Source organism: Lucilia sericata, unplaced genomic scaffold (assembly GCF_015586225.1).
Source record: "Lucilia sericata isolate MDLA Ls3-8-SP2 unplaced genomic scaffold, ASM1558622v1 Contig000095F_arrow, whole genome shotgun sequence".
NCBI lineage: Eukaryota > Metazoa > Arthropoda > Insecta > Diptera > Calliphoridae > Lucilia > Lucilia sericata.
The window spans coordinates 78684-96346 of record NW_023994127.1 but is presented as its reverse complement, the minus strand read 5'-3'; the positions used below and the strand labels follow the sequence as shown (position 1 = coordinate 96346).

Sequence of the window (17663 nt, the reverse complement as noted above, 5' to 3'; positions counted from 1 at the left end):
ACGATTGTATTTTGCATTACGAAGTGTATCGAAATGCAGAATACCATAGTTGAAGATTGATGTTGAATCTCTAAATTAAAACAATCTTTTAGGGTCGCTTATCTCAACGTTCAGTTAACGTTTATCGGGAAGATTTCGAGCCTAGTTTTAAGCTATCTGCCTTTAAAAAAAATCATTAAGTTTATTTAAACATACATCCGTATTTTAACTAAAGAACATTAGATATCAAAATTACATGAAATGACAAATTAACATCAAATAACACGAGTCTTCTTAACCTCAATTAAAGATAATAAATGTTAACCTAATCCAATCCGAATTCAATCAATACTTATAATCAAAATATTTATTATAATAAGGTAAAGTTAGAGCCGGATCCATACACAGAATATCGGGTAGGGAGATTCGTTGTTGTATATTAATCATAATCATCTGTTCACATAGACTCGCCCATAAGGGACCATATTTATTTCTTATATAACTGCAATTTAGCTTTTGGCGCGTTAAAACTTTAATCAGATACATCAAATCTTCTAAATTATTGGCCTGAGAGAATGGACTATGACCCACACACATTTCATAAAGGATACATCCCAATGACCAAATATCCGATTTGTAATCGTATTTATCACCACGCAAAACTTCAGGTGCCGAATAAAATGCAGTACCAGCTGCATTGCCACTCGCTTTATTCGGTGTGTGTATTAGAGAAATTCCAAAGTCGGCAATTTTGATATGATCATTTATATCGACCAGTAGATTAGCAGGCTTTAGATCACGATGGAAAACATGTCGTATGTGCAAATACTCCAATCCCATTAGAATGTCACAAAAATAACGCAGAATGTTGGCATTAGAGAGTCCCACTGGTCGCGCTTGATTTATAATATCTTGGAGCGTACCATTTGGAGCATATTCCATAATTATATTAACCGTTCCGGCATGAACAAAAGAACCAATAAACTGAATAATATTTGGATGACGTACTTGAGATATGATATAGACCTGCAAAAAAATTAACAAAACTGTTTTATTTCTTTTAACACTGGGATTTTATATTTGTATCATTTACCTCCTCCATGATCATTTTCATTTCTTGTTTAGGATTTTGCACAATAATACGTTTTACACACACCATTTGAGTATTACGATACTTGCAGAGAAATACACGCCCAAATGAGCCTGAACCCAAGACTTTAATTGGCTTCAACGATGGATCTCCCAAATCCATTTGGCTTTATTTTAAATAATTGGACTTTTTCAGCTGAATCAACAAATTCACTATGATTGAAAGGTAAAATAACATTACTTTGTCTTGTTTACTGAAAACACATTTTAGTACAGAAAATTGTTTATTTGTAGTACATAGAGGACATATTTTACATATGATATAACGGTATAGGAAGGGTATGTTTAATTTAAAAACTCGTTAATAGTGAATGGTTAACAAAAGTACCAACTACTTTAGAAATTAACAAACATTTTTGAAGAAAACTAAACCCAGTTTACAACTTTTAGATCAGCAAATAAATTAAAATTAATCTTCGTATGTTTAAGTTTAGGTTAAGAAGTGTTATGCACCATAAAAAGGTGCAACTCCACTCGAAGACGACCTTATTGTCGTTGTAATTCCCTTCGTAGAAAGTGAAGATCCAGAAATAGAGAACTAAAACACTAGAAAAACAAAAAGAACATAAATAGAGAGGAGAGAGGAATGTAAGTAGATCGCTTCCAAGGGTGTTTCAACCTAGAAGTTTTATCAAATCAATTTTCTAAAGAAGGAAGTGAAAGAGAATATGAATCACCTTTTAAAACACAGTCGGAGAAATTACTGAAAAACCAAGTAGACTGTGAGGATTGAGTTCAGCAACTTCCACCAGTTCGTCATGGAACCTATTTTCCAGCCATTTCAACTTGAGATTCTGTATTCTAGGACAATGTCATATTATATGCTCAATCTTACCTAGCTCCTCTACATCTTTGCATACTAGAGTAATGACATTCGTCACTTTAGTGTCCCTTTCGTAAACAAGATCGAATATATTGGTCACTTACTGTCCCGGAATTGTCTAGAGAGTAGTTACTTAAAAAACTTAAACCAAACGGTTCATTACACTAGTTTTCCGGCTGTCTCTTTGTAATACATCGATGATGATTGACATTCTTCTAGAACAAGCTCATGCTAAAATTGCTAGTCTTTAACCCTCCACTTAGGGGTAAACGTAAGAATTAGGTTAAATAGAATAGAATCTTATAAGATTCAGGATTGGAGAGTTTTGGAAGAGTACTTATTTTCTGATTATCGGTATATATGGTTCAAAACACTTTGGCCTCAGCCTAAGGCGATAACATTTCAGAATAAGATTAACTATGGAGATTCAGAATCTCGGGAAAAATGAATATGTATCATGGTATCTCGAGAGCTAACAAGACTCATACAAACTATTCTGCGAACTGACGTTTCGATCAAGAAATTTTTATCTAAAATATATAAGACCCTCTGAACATATAGTCATGTATTCTTCCCAAATCCAATTGAAAAAAGTGGGCATCTTTACATAAATTAAAAGTGATCAAGTCTTTTATATTAAGGAAATCTATATATTGGTTAGTTCTACTCTATGCTACATGGTGTAAGTTAACATCACAACCTACTAAAATGTATTTCCCCCTTCTTAGTGCCTCATCAACTCCGACGTGAGCGGTAGTGTGGGATAGTCGATGACCAGGTAAATAGATGCTTGGTAATTGTTGTCAATTTCAACACCGCTGCATCCAAAGTAGACAACACTGTTGAGAGAAGATATCTTAAGTTTTTGTGACATATTATAAATGTTCTCGGACCCAGTATTACAGCAGAAAGGTTGAGAATTTACATGATTCAATCCTGAAACCTTGTTACGAATCTTCTAATCTTTGTTTCTTTCATCCATCAGAATGTTAGATGATATCTAGTTCCGATGGAGGTTTATTTGGATGTCTTCAATCCGCAAGTGAAATACCCTTCTGATCATCCTAGAGATTCGAATGCTAACGTTCGTGATGTGCATTAAAGTCTCGACATGGCTATCGGCTTTCAAGATGAATTTAATTTCTGACAGCCTGCTGGTACGCTGTTAATTGGCGGAATGAATACGTTGGACAGTTCAATTACGGTAGCACTTGACTAAATCGCAATCCCTTGGATCGATTTAGGAATTTAGGTTGTATCTAAACCTCCGCTCTTACCTGATCCCGGCGTAGAATGTTGTAATTATTACAGCGATGTTATTGGTAGCTGGACATCAGTTTCGTTTCTTGGATCGCTGCTGCCTGAATCTAGTTATATCTACGATCTCATTATGGATTTCATTACAATTGAAATGCATTTACATATATCATCATTTCAGGCTTATGAGCAGCTTTTGGGTTTGATGCTGTCGGGAGTTGGAGATTCTAACCAAATTGTTTGTGTTTATCGAACGAACGAACTTGATTGTATCGATGTTGAGAACGTTTAGGAATTATGTAGCCTATTGATGTAGCATGGGGCAACGAACTATCCTATCCTCTCCACTCGCCAAAATCATTTAAACCGTTGCGGTTACGGTTGGCATCTTTTCTGAAGTGGACCCACTCGTTGCAAACGGTGCACATAACTGATGGTTTGTTAGAGCAATACCATTGTCTTAAATTTAGTTTAACTCCAGCCATGAGCAAAAGAATTTGGTTTTTTCATCAAAATTTGATGGTTGTTGTGGTTGTTGTATTAGCGATACGTGTAAAGTCGGTGTGGCTGGGTTGACAATCTTTAGTCGTTGTTCGTTGAACTCCGAGTCGTTCCGGTGGGATGGTTGTCTGCAATACTCGCCATTGAGTGTCACTGAAATAAGGGGTCCATATTAGGGCAGCGTAATTAAGGAGAGAGCGACCAATTGCTTATACGTCGCCGTGATTGTCTCCTTATCCATGCCCCAGCAGGTGCCAGCGAGTGCTTTTAGGATTTAATTCGGGATTTCACTTTATGGTCGATGTAGGTGGCGTGCAAAGAGAAGGAGGCTGTAGAAGACTACTCCTAAAATTTTCGGGTTCTGAACCATAGGAGTACGTCTGCATTTGACTTAGATGTTGAGTTATCTGCATACGACTTCATCGAAACACCTTGAGGTGGTTCGGGAAGCGAGGAAAAATAAATGTTGAAGAGTATAGACGATAGTACTCCTCCTTGTGGCACGCCCACTATCTTGCGGTAGTTGGACTTCCCGCCTATGAACTCAACAAAATGTTTGTCTGCCACAGATATAACTGCCAATCCAGCGTTTGACATCTTTGGGTAGAGTGGAGTTCGAGATGTCATTTATCAGCACGGAATGATCGACCGTATCAATAGCTTTGCATAAGTCCAGAGCCGCATCATTTGTGCACGGTCGTGCTGAATGAGTCTGATCGTGCTGAGTCTGATAGATCAGAGTTAAAATTGTGGGTGAGTCGAAATGCAGAATACCAAAGTTGCCAAATGGAAAAAATTTCGATTCGAATTGAAATGCAGAATAGGAATGATTTTCAAAAAATATTAAACTAATGGATGAGTTTTGTTAATTAGTTTCTCATTTATTATTTTTAAAAATATGTTTTGTTATAGGCTTTAAATATATATATTTTTTATGTTCAATATTTTTTTTAAAAATGCAGCACATCTATCATACTCTCATAATTATTACTTTTTTATCATGCCTCGAATCATCATTTTCATTGTCATCAATTATTTTTTTTATTTATTTTCAATTATTTATTAATAATATTTCAAATATTTAGATGTATGTATGTGTTTATTTATATATATATATATTTATGTTCTATATATATTTTAAATATATATTTTATCGTAAATGTATTTATTTTGTTTTTTTTATATATTTTTTTATTTATATAATAAACTTTATGACGTTTTATAACAATTTAATTTTGTTAATTTTACATTTAGGTATATAATAGTTTTTTTTTTATTTTTTTTTTTTTTTTTTAATTATTATTTTTAATTTCCTGTGTTAATTTATTTAAAATTTAATTTTTGTTTTTGTTTTTAGTGTCTGTGTGTGTATGGATTTTATAGATTTTTTTATAAATATTGTTTATAATATTTTTGCAGACTTTTTTTATTTAGTTAATATTATAAATTTTATTTTACAAAAAGTTTAAAATACAAAAAGAAAATAAGCGGACAGAAAATAATGAAAGAAAAACTACAATTACAACAAAATTTTAAACATATTTGTTAATGGACGTTTTTAGTTTTATTTTAAATTTGCCAACATTAACTAATATTTTTTTTTTGTAGAAACAAATTATATATAAATATGTTAAGGAAATTTATATTAATAATATTAAGCTTTAAAAGACGACTTTTATAAATGGATTTAAAATCATTTATCCTCGTTTTTTCGTGTTATTTTTAAACGTTTTTATTATTTAAAAAATAAATGTCTATTGACTTATTCAATTGAAAAACATAAAAACTGTACATACATTATAAGTTAGTGCATGATTTCTGATTCACTGTTATTTCTACATGTCAAACGAATTGTATGAAAATTGGAATTCATTCGAACTTTTAATTTGACATGCAATACTGCCAGGAATTGTATTTGAATATCCATTGAGTAATTATAAAAATCCTTTTGTTTTTATTATTGAATCTGATTTTATTTTACTTTTTATAATAAAAACTTATTTATATTCAAATGAAAAGTTTATTAATTGTAGTTATAATTGTTAATGGCTGTTTGTGTAGTTGTTGTTGTTTCATGTTATTATCAAATATTTTAAAACAAAATAAAACATTTGATCGATCATGTTGTTTAGTGGTTTGTTCCATTAATTTTCTACAACATTATTTCGTTTTTCTGTTTTCAAATTAAATTGGATTGTATTTCTTTAATTAAATTATTGTTTTTGTTGTATTTATGTTGTCAACATTTGATGTTGTTGCTGTTGTTGTTGTATTGTTGAAATTGTTGTGGCGGTGGTAGCGGCAACGGCTGTAGCTGCAGCGAGGGTATAGAGCAAACGCATTTGATTTAATCATTCCCATTCTGTTGTACCCGGTGGTTTTGATGTTAAATCATAAAGGACTCTTGAGATTCCATCTAATTTGGAAATTTGTTGCACCATATTGTGTAGCACCTTAAAAGAGGGGAAATAAATTCATATTAAAGCAAAGACTTGTAAGTTATATCTTATGTTTAAAACTTACGGAAATTGGTAATTGTTCGGAACCTGGAATAGCCGGCACTCCAGTCATAAAGTCACTAGTTAAGAATGGTCTCAAAACAATCGATCGACTGCATGAGGGTGTACGATTTGTGGGATCTCTATCAAAGTGTACAGGTATTAGAACAACAGGCATTTGTGAAATTTTACGATAAAGTCCAGCTTGCATTATAACCTGTAACAGATAAGTTTTTGTTAGGGAATTCGAAATACAAAAAATTAAAGTCAATAACTTACTTCATTAGCGATAGCATCGGCCTGTCTCAGTTGTTTAATAACATAATTATTAAGGGTGGTGTGAGTGATATCGGTGATTTGATATTGAACCGGTTCGCCAAAGACATAACAAATACGATTGACATTATGTAAAATACGAGGTATTAATTTGGCTAAGAATAACATATCATCCCAATTGGGTTCATGGGAACTAGAGAGACCAACTACATAACTATAGGTACGGGCATCACCTTTAATTACATTTAAAAAATAAAACTTTAAAATCTTAAAACAAAACCATAAATAATAACAATTAATTACCCTGTACACCAACAGAACGTATGGGCAGCACAGTGGCTTGTATTTGGGAATTTGAAGAAATTCGCATAAGTTCTCTTTGTTCAGTTTCTGTGGTGGCGCCAGTTACACGATTTATTAATGCATGATTCTTTTCCAATTTATTCTTGTAATCGACTATAACACGGGCAATAACCTGAAAAATTTAAAGTTTTATTAAAACTCTATTTTATTTTTAAGCGTAGAGTTTACTTACTTGTGTTTCCGAATAATCCTTTTCAATGAAAGGCTCTTCAGCACATAATATACGTATGGCTAGACCTGGACCAGGGAATGGTTGTCTTTCTACCAATTCAGCTGGTAAACCCAAATCATTGCCTAATTCTCTAACTTCATCCTTGTGGAAATCACTTAAAGGTTCAACTACACGACCAGCATTGCGAAGCTCTCTGCAAGATTTCAAAATCTGTTTGTTATAGAAAAATACTTGAACGTCAGTTAGTTTAAGTACATACCTTATAAGATCTGTATCATTATGATGTGTTTTAATAGTGTCGGCTTTCTTGCTGACCGAACTTGAAGCAGACTCAATTAAATCTGGCCTTAAGGTACCCTGGGCCAACATAACTTCTTCGGGCTTTAGTTTCAATTCGGCTACAACATCATTTGTAATCTTTACGAAAATGTCACCAATAATTTTACGTTTCTCTTCGGGATTTATGGTCTGACAAAGCATGGGCGTTTCCACAATAGAGAATTGTCCGGGTCTTTTGATTTGGGTAGTTCCCTTTAGGAACGTATAGGCTTCCTTGCGTACAATTAAATCAATGCCAATATCGCGTAAAGATTTTTCCACCTTTTCACTTTCATCCTTGCGCATGAAACCATTGTCCACATGCACGGCTATAATTTGGCTGGGATGTAAAGCATGACGCAATAAGGCAGCACACACAGACGAATCAACACCACCACTAACAAGTAACTAAATATAAAAGCAAATAATTATTTATTACTAATTTTAAGTGTTTTTTTTTTACATTTAGGTTAAACCTACCAACACTTTATTGTTGCCAACTTTATCCTTTATGTATTTAACACATTCCTCTTTACGACTGCCCATGGTAAAGTTGGGCGTCAAACCACAAATATCGAATAGAAAATTTTGCAACATTTGTTTGCCGCAAACGGTTAGATCCACCTCTGGATGAAATTGTACACCATATATCCGCAAGCTTTCGTTATAAATGGCAGTTATAATATTGCTAGACGAACGTCCAGCAACTTTTAACTTATCACCAATGCGTTCCACACTGTCGCCGTGGGTTAAAAGCACAGTTTGGGTGCGATTCAAACGGCTGTAAAATTATGAATAATCATTAAATGTATTTTTTTTTAAATCCCCTAAATTACATATTTTCAAAGAGGAAACTTGTTAAACCACGTGTAGTCCAATTTGATAAACTTAACAATATTGGAGTGTTCATAGTTTTTGTTAATGTTGAAGGATTGTATCGGCAGTTATTAAAGCTTTTAAAAATAAATGCTTTCTTTTCCTTCGTAAAATAGGATTAAAGAAAAATATTCGCTCTTTCGTTCCATTTGACACTTACTTGAACAGTGGACATGATGTCTCGACTTCAATTGTAGTCTGACCATCTTCACGTACATTTTTCCTTTGAACAGTACCGCCAAATTCTTTATTAATCATTTGCATGCCATAACAAATACCCAAAACAGGTATTTTTAATTTGAAAATATCAGGATCATAATTGGGAGCATCATCGGCATAGACGGAATTGGGTCCACCGGATATGATAATGCCACGATAACCAGTCGTGCGTAAAGTTGCAGCCGGTGTTTCTAATGGTAAAATATCTGATTCGACCAATAGTTCACGTACTTTACGATCAATAACCTGCGATGCAAAAGATTAGTTTTATTTAATTATTCCCAATAAATGTTTATTATAAAGTAAGGAATACCTTTCCGTATTGAGAACCCGCATCTAGAATAGCAACTTTATCATGGCGCAAACCATTTTCCGCAGATAGAAATTTATTTGATGCACTCATGTCTTTATTGTTGCAGCACTAAAGTGAGAAGAAAACATAAAAATGGATTATAAATTTATGATTAGTTTATCTACATCTACTTATTTTTTATTTTAACTATATGGAGTAATGTTTGTTTGTAATCGATAAACTCAGGAACTACTGCATATAATGTAACTAAAACTGTGTCTCAGGTGGGAATCGAAGCCACGACCTAAGGTTTACCAGACTACAACACTTAATACATATTTTAATCTAATTATTAAAGTATGAATAGTAAGACTAAAGCAAAAGGATTCCCGATTTTAAGGTTTAGAAAAGGTTAAAAGACACTTTTCAACCTGACAGAAGGCAAAGGTATTCTTGTATATATTCAGGATGCTGGAGATAAAAGCTTTTAAGGAATGTATAAGAAAAAAGCTCGTAAGCAGAAAGATTTTATTGTTTGATGATTAGTTATGGTATTAAGAAACAAACCATAACGCTAGTTACTGGCAAGAATACTTATGAGACAAGGAAGATGACGATACGTTAAGTATTTACAAAATCATAAAATTTACAAAAAAAAAAAAAAAAAAAAAAAAACAATTCGTAACTTTTTTGGAAAAATTATGCCAGACAAGATATTGTTATCACTGTAATAAGAATTCAAAGTAAGATGAAACTGAGACCAAAATGGCAACTCAATTAATGACAAATTATAATAAAATAATTCGACAGGTTGGCGATAAATTGTTGTAAAATTCGAGAGAATTTACGCAGTATAGTGTTATTTACGAAAGCGAATACTACGGACCAGAAGAAAGGAAATCTCCGCTAATACCATACTCTAGCGGCTAAGAAAAACAGTTTCCTTGACAACCTCTTCATATCCAAACTTGAGTGAGATATCTGGTTGAAAATGATTTCCTGTGATTTCTTGCGGCTACAGGATGTATTATTGAAGATAATATGATCCGAAGTGTGGTTTATATCGCACAAATAAGAGTCAATAACGCCATTTTAGCAAAAGTATTTCTGATCATAAGTCTATTGAGAACTTTAACACCAGAAGGTTCAAGATTAACATAGAATCAAGTTTTTTTCAGCACATTGGTATAAATATTAGCAACAATAAAGCTCCACATACATATTCAGAATTCAAATCCTTATTGTAGGTTATCACTTATAAAGTGAATTGATTCATCATAATAATAATAGTAAAAATTTAATAAATAATATATAATTATGTAACAAGTAAAATAAGCTTCATCCCAGTAGTTCGGAGAGACCATCCCAAACTAGCTATTTATCCTTCTACTTAGGGTTACCCCTAGCCACCAACTAGCTATTTATTATTCTACTTAGGGTTACCCCTAGCCACCAACTATCCAGTTGACTTTCGTAGTAGGTAGTCAATCATCACTCCATAGAAAAGAGACAATCAGACAGCATGACAGTGAACTTGGGGACAGTAAAGTGACGACTGCCTCTCATCTATGTTATAAAGGGGACATTAAAGTGAGATTGTCTACACCCTCGTTTACAAAGAGTACATTTGTAACGAAATACGTATTAGAGCCAATCAGGTTGTTACAGGTCAGTTGAAATTATCGTCTTTTTCGGAGGCATTAACTCTTTGTCGAACTGTTGGGAAATGACATCAATTATTTTCTTATTAACAAAATTTATGTTAAATGCTAACAATATATTGTAAAAAATAACTTTTTTTGTCTTAAAACTGAGTTTGTTGTAACTATGAAGAAACGGAAATAATCTTATACAATTTTCGAAAAGTTGAAAAGAATAGTAAAATCAATAGAGGATTTTTTCTTGTTAATTTGAGAGTTATTGATTTGATAATAATGAACAATAATAATAATAATAAAGCATAAGTATGTATTATAATGAATAAATGGAGTTATTAATAAAAATAAGGTTATAGTTTTATTTCTGTAATTATTTAGATGTGTAATTATGTGCAATATTATAACAGAAATACAAACCGGCAATACTTTGAGGAAGACTCTAAGGAACATTCAACATACAAACGGCAAATAATAAGCATTTAAATGGGGTCACAAGTCAATAAAGATTATCAAACAAGGGAAAAAGTCAATTTTCGTTTTCTAACATCAAATCCATATGCTCGTAACTTCAGTTAGTCATATTGACTGACTTCTTTTTTTATTTTTGAAATAAACAATAATGCATATAATCTGAATGCAATAATATTTTATTAATTACAAAGTACTACGCCCACTGGTAATTAAATTTCATTTGCTTATTGTGTTTTTATTATTTATTTCTTATTTTTTTTCCTAATTTTTCACTTTATTCACACATTTTTATTGGCACTCTAATGTTATGTAGTATATTCTTAATATTTATGTAAATGCAGCAAATATGCAATTATGATTATTATTTTGCCACTACAAGTACTTTACAGAATTGCACAAAGATTTATTTGTAAAGTTTTCTTTTACGGATTTCCGAGTTTTTCTTGCGTTTATTGAGAAAATTTAAATAAAAAATTTTCACTTGTAAAGGAAAACAAAAAATAAATGTCATCAGTAGATATAATCAATCTGTGAGCGAGTGAGTGTGTGCGAGCAACAGCAACAAAAAAAAAGAAAATTGGAATAGATGTTTTGTTGTATTTTTTGCAGTTGTTGTCTTTTGTATTCTTGTCTTTTTATTATTATTTTTAGTTTATTGCGTTCGACTTTCAACCGTAATAATAAATGAAAATATAAAGAAAATTCATACAAATCATATGAGTGGGTCAACTCAGCAAAACAACAACAATAACACCAACAGCAGATAGAAGACATATAGTCAGACGCACGGACGGACAGACAAACTGACAACCAATAGTATAGTATGTAATAGTAGTAGTAGCAGCAGCAACTGCTGCTGCAATAGCAGTAAAAGAGCATGACATAAAAATATATCTGAGAAATGACGTGAATTGTATAAATGGAATCACAACCAAATTATAAACAATGAGAGCGTAAAAATAACATCATTTTTGCAACAAAACTAGTGGAAAATTGTCAAAAATTGGCAAGAAATGCCATAGGAAAAGAGCAAAAGCTAAAAGGTATGATAGTAGGCAAATATTGAAAATCAAAATAAACAAAACGTAAAACCGAATGTATCAAAAATAAACATAAACAATGAGAATCGCAATTGATTTTTATACACATCCTGCTAAGTATGCATTTATGTACATACATCATCCTTTCGAAAAAGGATTGCAGGATTGCAATGGAAGCAGATTTTAGTAAAATTACAACATAAATATCTATTTGGAAAATAGGTGTACCACGATCAACACTCAAATAAATAAATAAATAAACTGAAATGAGTTGATTATCAAATAATAATACTGAGAACAAGAGTTTCTAAAGAATTTCCAAAATCGTAGCGATTTTGACTGAAAATATCATTACAGAAGAAGTACTGTCACAGTTATGCTAATGATGATAGTGGAGTTTGTAGCATGAGTGTTCCTTATATTGTATTAGTAGTTTTTGCTTCACTTTAGATTGTTTGAAATAAATCTGATATTTTCCTTAAAAATTACCAGTTTTAAATCTGGCGGAAGTTTTCTTTTAAAAAAAGATTGATTTTCGAGATCAAAGAGAATCTTGCTAGTATACATTGGTGTAAAGCGCACTTACATAAGAATCTACACTTAGCCTAATAGTAAGCCAAAGGGGCTTATTGTGTAATTGGAAAAATTTTGAATTTGTTTCTTAAATACATTGTATTTCGAAAGTGCAATGCAAATATGAGCTTAAGGATGAAGCCTATTAAAATAGGTCTAATATTTAATCTGTCCCTGATGCAACCGGACCTTCCGATTTGGGCTTTTTAGTAGTAGTATATAAGCATAAATAACACTGCCGATTTTTGTAAAAATCGGTCCTCAACTGACCCAAGCAACCATACAAACTCTACTTTAGAAAATGCCTTTAACGTCCATACTTGACTTATAACCATTAGACGAAATTCTGTATATAAAAATAAAATAAATATATATAAATAAAATTCTCCTCATAATTTCGTGAGGGTCGGTCTATATTTGACCCTAAATCCCAAATAAAGCCTCTTTTAGTTTTTCATGAATAAATTGTTTAAATAAATCGGAATCAAGGTAAAATCCAATATAAATAAAAAATAATTTTTAAAATATACTAATAACTATATTAAAAAAATAGTGACTATGTATTTCAAAACTCTGTTACTGCTAATATCTCTTAATAACACAGGATGACAAAATTTGAAAAAAAAAATCGAAAACCTGGGCACCAAATTAAACTAAAGGAATGAGCAGCGATGAATTCGATTCAGATTTTCATTACCATACCTGGGATTTGAGATATTGTGTCCTGATTTGAGATATTGTGTATGTATGAAAGTCCATTCTTTCAACTTTAAAATAAAGGCTATCCGATATGTATATTCATTATCCTTCGACATATCTTTACCTAAAGCTTGAAAACTCTTGGTTTTCGGTATATTCATGGTACCTACACCTTACACTATTATAGTGCGAACGAGAGTGGTCACCTTCGCTAAGTGATACCCAGTGGAGAAATATTCAAAGCTGCCAAAATGACGCCCTAAGGACTGTAACGGGCTGCCTACAAATTACCTCGGAACATCACCTGCACGAGGAAACGAAGGTCCTTCCAGTCAAGGAACACAATGTCATGTTGACTAAACAGTTCCTCCTGGAATGTCATCGAAGAAGTCATCCCAATTTTAACATCATATAATTGGATACTCCCCGAGGCATGTCAGGAAGGATCTTCGTATATACGAAGAAAACATATGCAGATATGTGCGGGATCGACTGGATCAGTCCTCGTATTCGGCAGCTTTGAACGACATTCATAGAGACGCCATAAATTCCGCGGTCGCAGGATACCGCATGAATGTCGTACTTGGAGGTCGCCCACCGCCCATAGCAGACACGGAAGAAAACCTGCCGCGGAAAACAAGAGTAGTTCTGGCACAACTATGATCGGGATGGAGCAACAGGCTCAATGCCTACTGGTCACGTATAGACCGTGCCGTCCCCAACGAATGTCCTGCATGTGGTCAGTGTCCTCATGACACCCACCACATATTCAACTGCTCAGCCAACCCTACTTCACTCTGTCCAATGGATTTATGGACGCATAAAGTTGAAGTAGCCCAATTTTTAGGCCTGGACATTGATGCAGAACCCCCCAACTAGATTATTGTATAGTTTTAACTGTTACAACAACAACATAGTGCGAACGATATTATGCTTTGTAAATACATATTGTTTATAATAAACAAAAATATTATATTCACAATTATCTGAGGGTGTTCCAATCGACTCTAAATCTCTTTCTGAATCGATTTACAGATGTATATCCGTACGTCTACTTCAACGAACGATATCCCAGCAATTTCAGAAGATTTTTCAAGAATTCAAAAAGTATTGTAATTAGAAAAGTTGTGAAAAATATATGAAGGCGAAATGTACGAAAACATTGACTTTATTTTTAAGCTGACAGAATAGACTTTCAGATGACATACAACATTTTATACATAAGGTTGTTGGCGCTGTTACGTCTCAAAAAAGGCCAAAAATAGTGTTTTTTCAAACTTTAGAAAACATATCACTAATCCCAGATGTTATAGATAACTTCTGAATCTGGATTCAGCTCTCCTCATTCCTTTAAAAAAGAATACTTTAGTCTCTGGCTTAAAAAAATTTCGGTCTGTGTTATTTTATCCATAAGTATAGTAACAATATCGGTTGAGAAATTATTATTTGAGACTTAGTAGTTTTTCCTAATATAACTTTCGGTCCAATTTATAATTTTTTACAAAAGCTGGAAAAATCATCACATTTTATTTCAATATTATATTCCTTTGTTTTATGATTCCTAAAATATGGACCAAATTCAAAAATATATATATTGTTTACAATTTTTTTTAAACTTTTAAAATTTTAAAAAGTATCTAAAAAAGGTTTATTATGCTCAAAATATTTTGGCAATCACCTTTAATAAAGTACACGCAAAATCGTGTTTCCCGTAGCATATTTTCTTTAAAATGGTCCAGCTCAAGAACGGACACTAAATACAAGGTATATGATCAAGAGCGAACCTTGGGCCACTAATAGAGAGATTAATTATTACAACAAGCCTTCCCTACCTTAATAAGGATGAATAACCATTCGATACACACCCTACTAGGGCCACTATTAGAGCGATGAATTATTACAAGCCTCCTCTACCTTAACAAGGATGAGAAACCATTAGTTGCACAGCCCTATAAAAATCGCGTCTATCCCAGAATAGGAACCATTGTTGGCCAGTAAACTAAGGAAGACAAGTCCATGTACCTTGCTCTGTCTAGTTTCAAATTCAATACCAATATTTCCAATAACCAAGGTTATATAGACCAAATTCGGTTATATATTTATCTAACACTAAAGTATTACAATAATATTTTTGTAGACGTTGTTACATTCTAATATTATGCCCATGAATCTAACCATGTAGATACCTATTTGTATATGTTATTAATTTTATTTCTGTAACATTAAATATTTTTCCTTATTAGCACTAATAATAGTGATTTTTAAATACATCAATCAATAGGTATTGTTTATTTAAAACAAATGCTAATCAATTTGATAACCTACTCTCTCCATGTAAAGCATGTGCAAATACACACGAACATGCTTCCCATATTGTTATTAACAAAATAACAAGGGCAAAGCAGCTGAGTTAAACAAAAAAAGCACGTGTAATATTGAATCTCTGTTCTAAGAATCACATTTTTTAAATAAAATATGCTTTTAATAGAATTATACAAGTAAATAAGCAAAATCCCTTTGCCTGTAAGGTAAAAGTTAAAATTTCGTATCACAAAAACCGGAGTCGCCCTTGAATCCAAATATATAATTAAAGGATTACAATTGTAGCAGTGGAACTTATGTATCCTTAAACATATTTAGAAAAATCTTTAAATTTTTGTAAAATTTATTTTTTACTTTGTTCAAACTGACCTTTACTTTTTTTCTGGAGTTTGTGCCGTTGTTTTATTTTTTCTTCCTTTCTTTATTACACACACTTATTGCTGCTGCTTCAATGGGGTCCACAAGAAAAAAAATTGCAACAAATTTCTTTTGTGGGGTTTTCTTTATTTCTTCTTTGTCGCTGGTCTACAGATTTTCTTTTCTCCAAAACTTGTTAAACAAAAACACTTTTTTGATATTTCTTTTGAATTTTCATCAAATTGTTTAGTTTATAATCTTGTTACTTTTACTTTTTCCCACGCCGTGTATTTTGTAAAATTACTTTGGTTAAATATTTTCCGACTTTTTGTTCGCCCAATCTGACATATCGGAAAATATTTGCCTGCATATCACGAACAGTAATGATAGTTTAGCGATTTTTTTTTTAATTGTGTGTTTTATAAGTTTATCGGGGAAAACGCTATTTTAACAAATAGAACATAGAAAATGTAACTGTACGATACTAAATCCTGTTAATTTTTGTATTTTCTTACAATTTAGATTATAGTCTTTAGATTATAGACTGAATGGTTCTGGCAAACTGTTTGTAAATTTTTGATAGAAGTCTATGGTATATTGACTTAAAATGTACGAATGTCAAACTAAGTATAAAAAATTTGACATTCATACGATATTTATCGGATTGTACCTTTGAATGGTTTGGTTATTTTTGCTGGATGGGGCTGTCAAATTTTCCTCTCGTAGTTAACAATAAGTACAAGTAAGGAAAAATAATCAGATTCGATATCGACTTCACCCTTTTAAGCCTTACAAAAATTTTGAAATTTATATAATTATTTTTGAATACATATTTAGCGATTTTCGATAACCTAGCGTTAGCACCATTGAACAACAAGATAAAAAGCCGATGAAATGCAATATCAAAATGAAATGGAAACGAAAAATATAAATAAAGCAAAATAAGAAAAAAAATGGAAAATAACGTTATTCATGCAAGTTAAAAGAGTACAGCTAGTGTGAAGCAACAATGGCGCCTAAATGTAAATGTCAAAATTTAAAAATTTTAAAACTAATCAAAGTAGAGTTGTATTTTATGAACGAAACACAGTGGAAAATATCAAAAAGATGGGAAATATATAAAAAACTAATAGAACAGAATTTTCATAGCAAGGTATTCTTGGATTTAGATCATGAATTTGAATAACATAGATTTGCAGGTGAATGGTGAATAACTTTTATTATATATCACAATTTACTCAAACGTTATTATCACTGTAAATAAAAATATATAAAATAAATTATAAATTTATTGTTAAGAGATTTTCTTCTAGAGGTGTGTGTTTTTCTTCTAGAAATATTAATTTTCAGATCTAAAAATAAAATTTGTTGTTTTTATAGTCTTCACCTTCGTGAGAAGGTTATATATAAGTTTGTCATATCGTTTGTAATTTCTACAATATAATTTTCCGACTCTATAAAGTCTTTATAGATATCTCAGTTGATTTATCCATATCCGTCTGTTTGTCTGTATCTATATTGAAATCAGTTTTTAAAAAACCTCAGTACCGCAATTCTGTAATACATGTTTTAATTTTACCTACAGATATCGTAATATAACGACAAATATCGGTTGCATTAACAAATTTTCAATTCTCTAACTTTTTAACGACATTAGAATAATTTAACGACAATGATCGGAAAATATGAGAATGTCAAAAATTTTGTATTGAAATATTTTTAAAATATAAAATTATTAACGTGAACTTTTAATTGCCAAAACATTTTGTTAACTAATGATTATGTTTAACGAAAAAATTGGTCAAATAAAATGCATGACC

The 17663-nt window shown here is 31.9% G+C and overlaps 2 protein-coding genes and 1 long non-coding RNA gene across 4 annotated transcripts; 1 reads left to right on the top strand and 2 right to left on the bottom strand.

Moving 5' to 3' along the window:
- Positions 1-157: 157 nt before the first annotated feature.
- On the bottom strand, positions 158-1371 carry LOC119599877 (serine/threonine-protein kinase Nek5). Its single transcript, XM_037949800.1, has 2 exons — positions 1073-1371; positions 158-1005 (listed from the first exon to the last, which is right to left on the bottom strand). The coding sequence occupies exons 1-2, from the start codon at positions 1229-1231 to the stop codon at positions 325-327; spliced, it is 840 nt and encodes a 279-aa protein (XP_037805728.1). The 5' UTR covers positions 1232-1371; the 3' UTR covers positions 158-324.
- A 126-nt stretch (positions 1372-1497) lies between these two features.
- On the top strand, positions 1498-4468 carry LOC119599878. The gene is made up of 3 exons (XR_005231102.1): positions 1498-2607; positions 2680-2863; positions 2937-4468. It is a non-coding gene; the product is annotated as an uncharacterized LOC119599878 (long non-coding RNA).
- Positions 4469-5742: 1274 nt separating this feature from the next.
- On the bottom strand, positions 5743-16254 carry LOC119599876 (GMP synthase [glutamine-hydrolyzing]). Of its 2 annotated transcripts, none has more exons than XM_037949799.1 (10): positions 15856-16254; positions 8745-8852; positions 8373-8677; positions 7817-8117; positions 7278-7744; positions 7019-7211; positions 6787-6958; positions 6487-6716; positions 6233-6424; positions 5743-6162 (listed from the first exon to the last, which is right to left on the bottom strand). In XM_037949799.1, exons 2-10 carry the CDS (start codon positions 8832-8834, stop codon positions 6061-6063), a joined length of 2052 nt encoding a protein of 683 aa, XP_037805727.1. In that variant the 5' UTR covers positions 8835-8852; positions 15856-16254; the 3' UTR covers positions 5743-6060. The 2 variants fall into 2 exon arrangements, with proteins under 2 accessions (XP_037805727.1, XP_037805726.1); XM_037949798.1 differs by lacking the exon at positions 15856-16254 and adding an exon at positions 10799-11396.
- Between the last annotated feature and the right edge of the window lie 1409 nt (positions 16255-17663).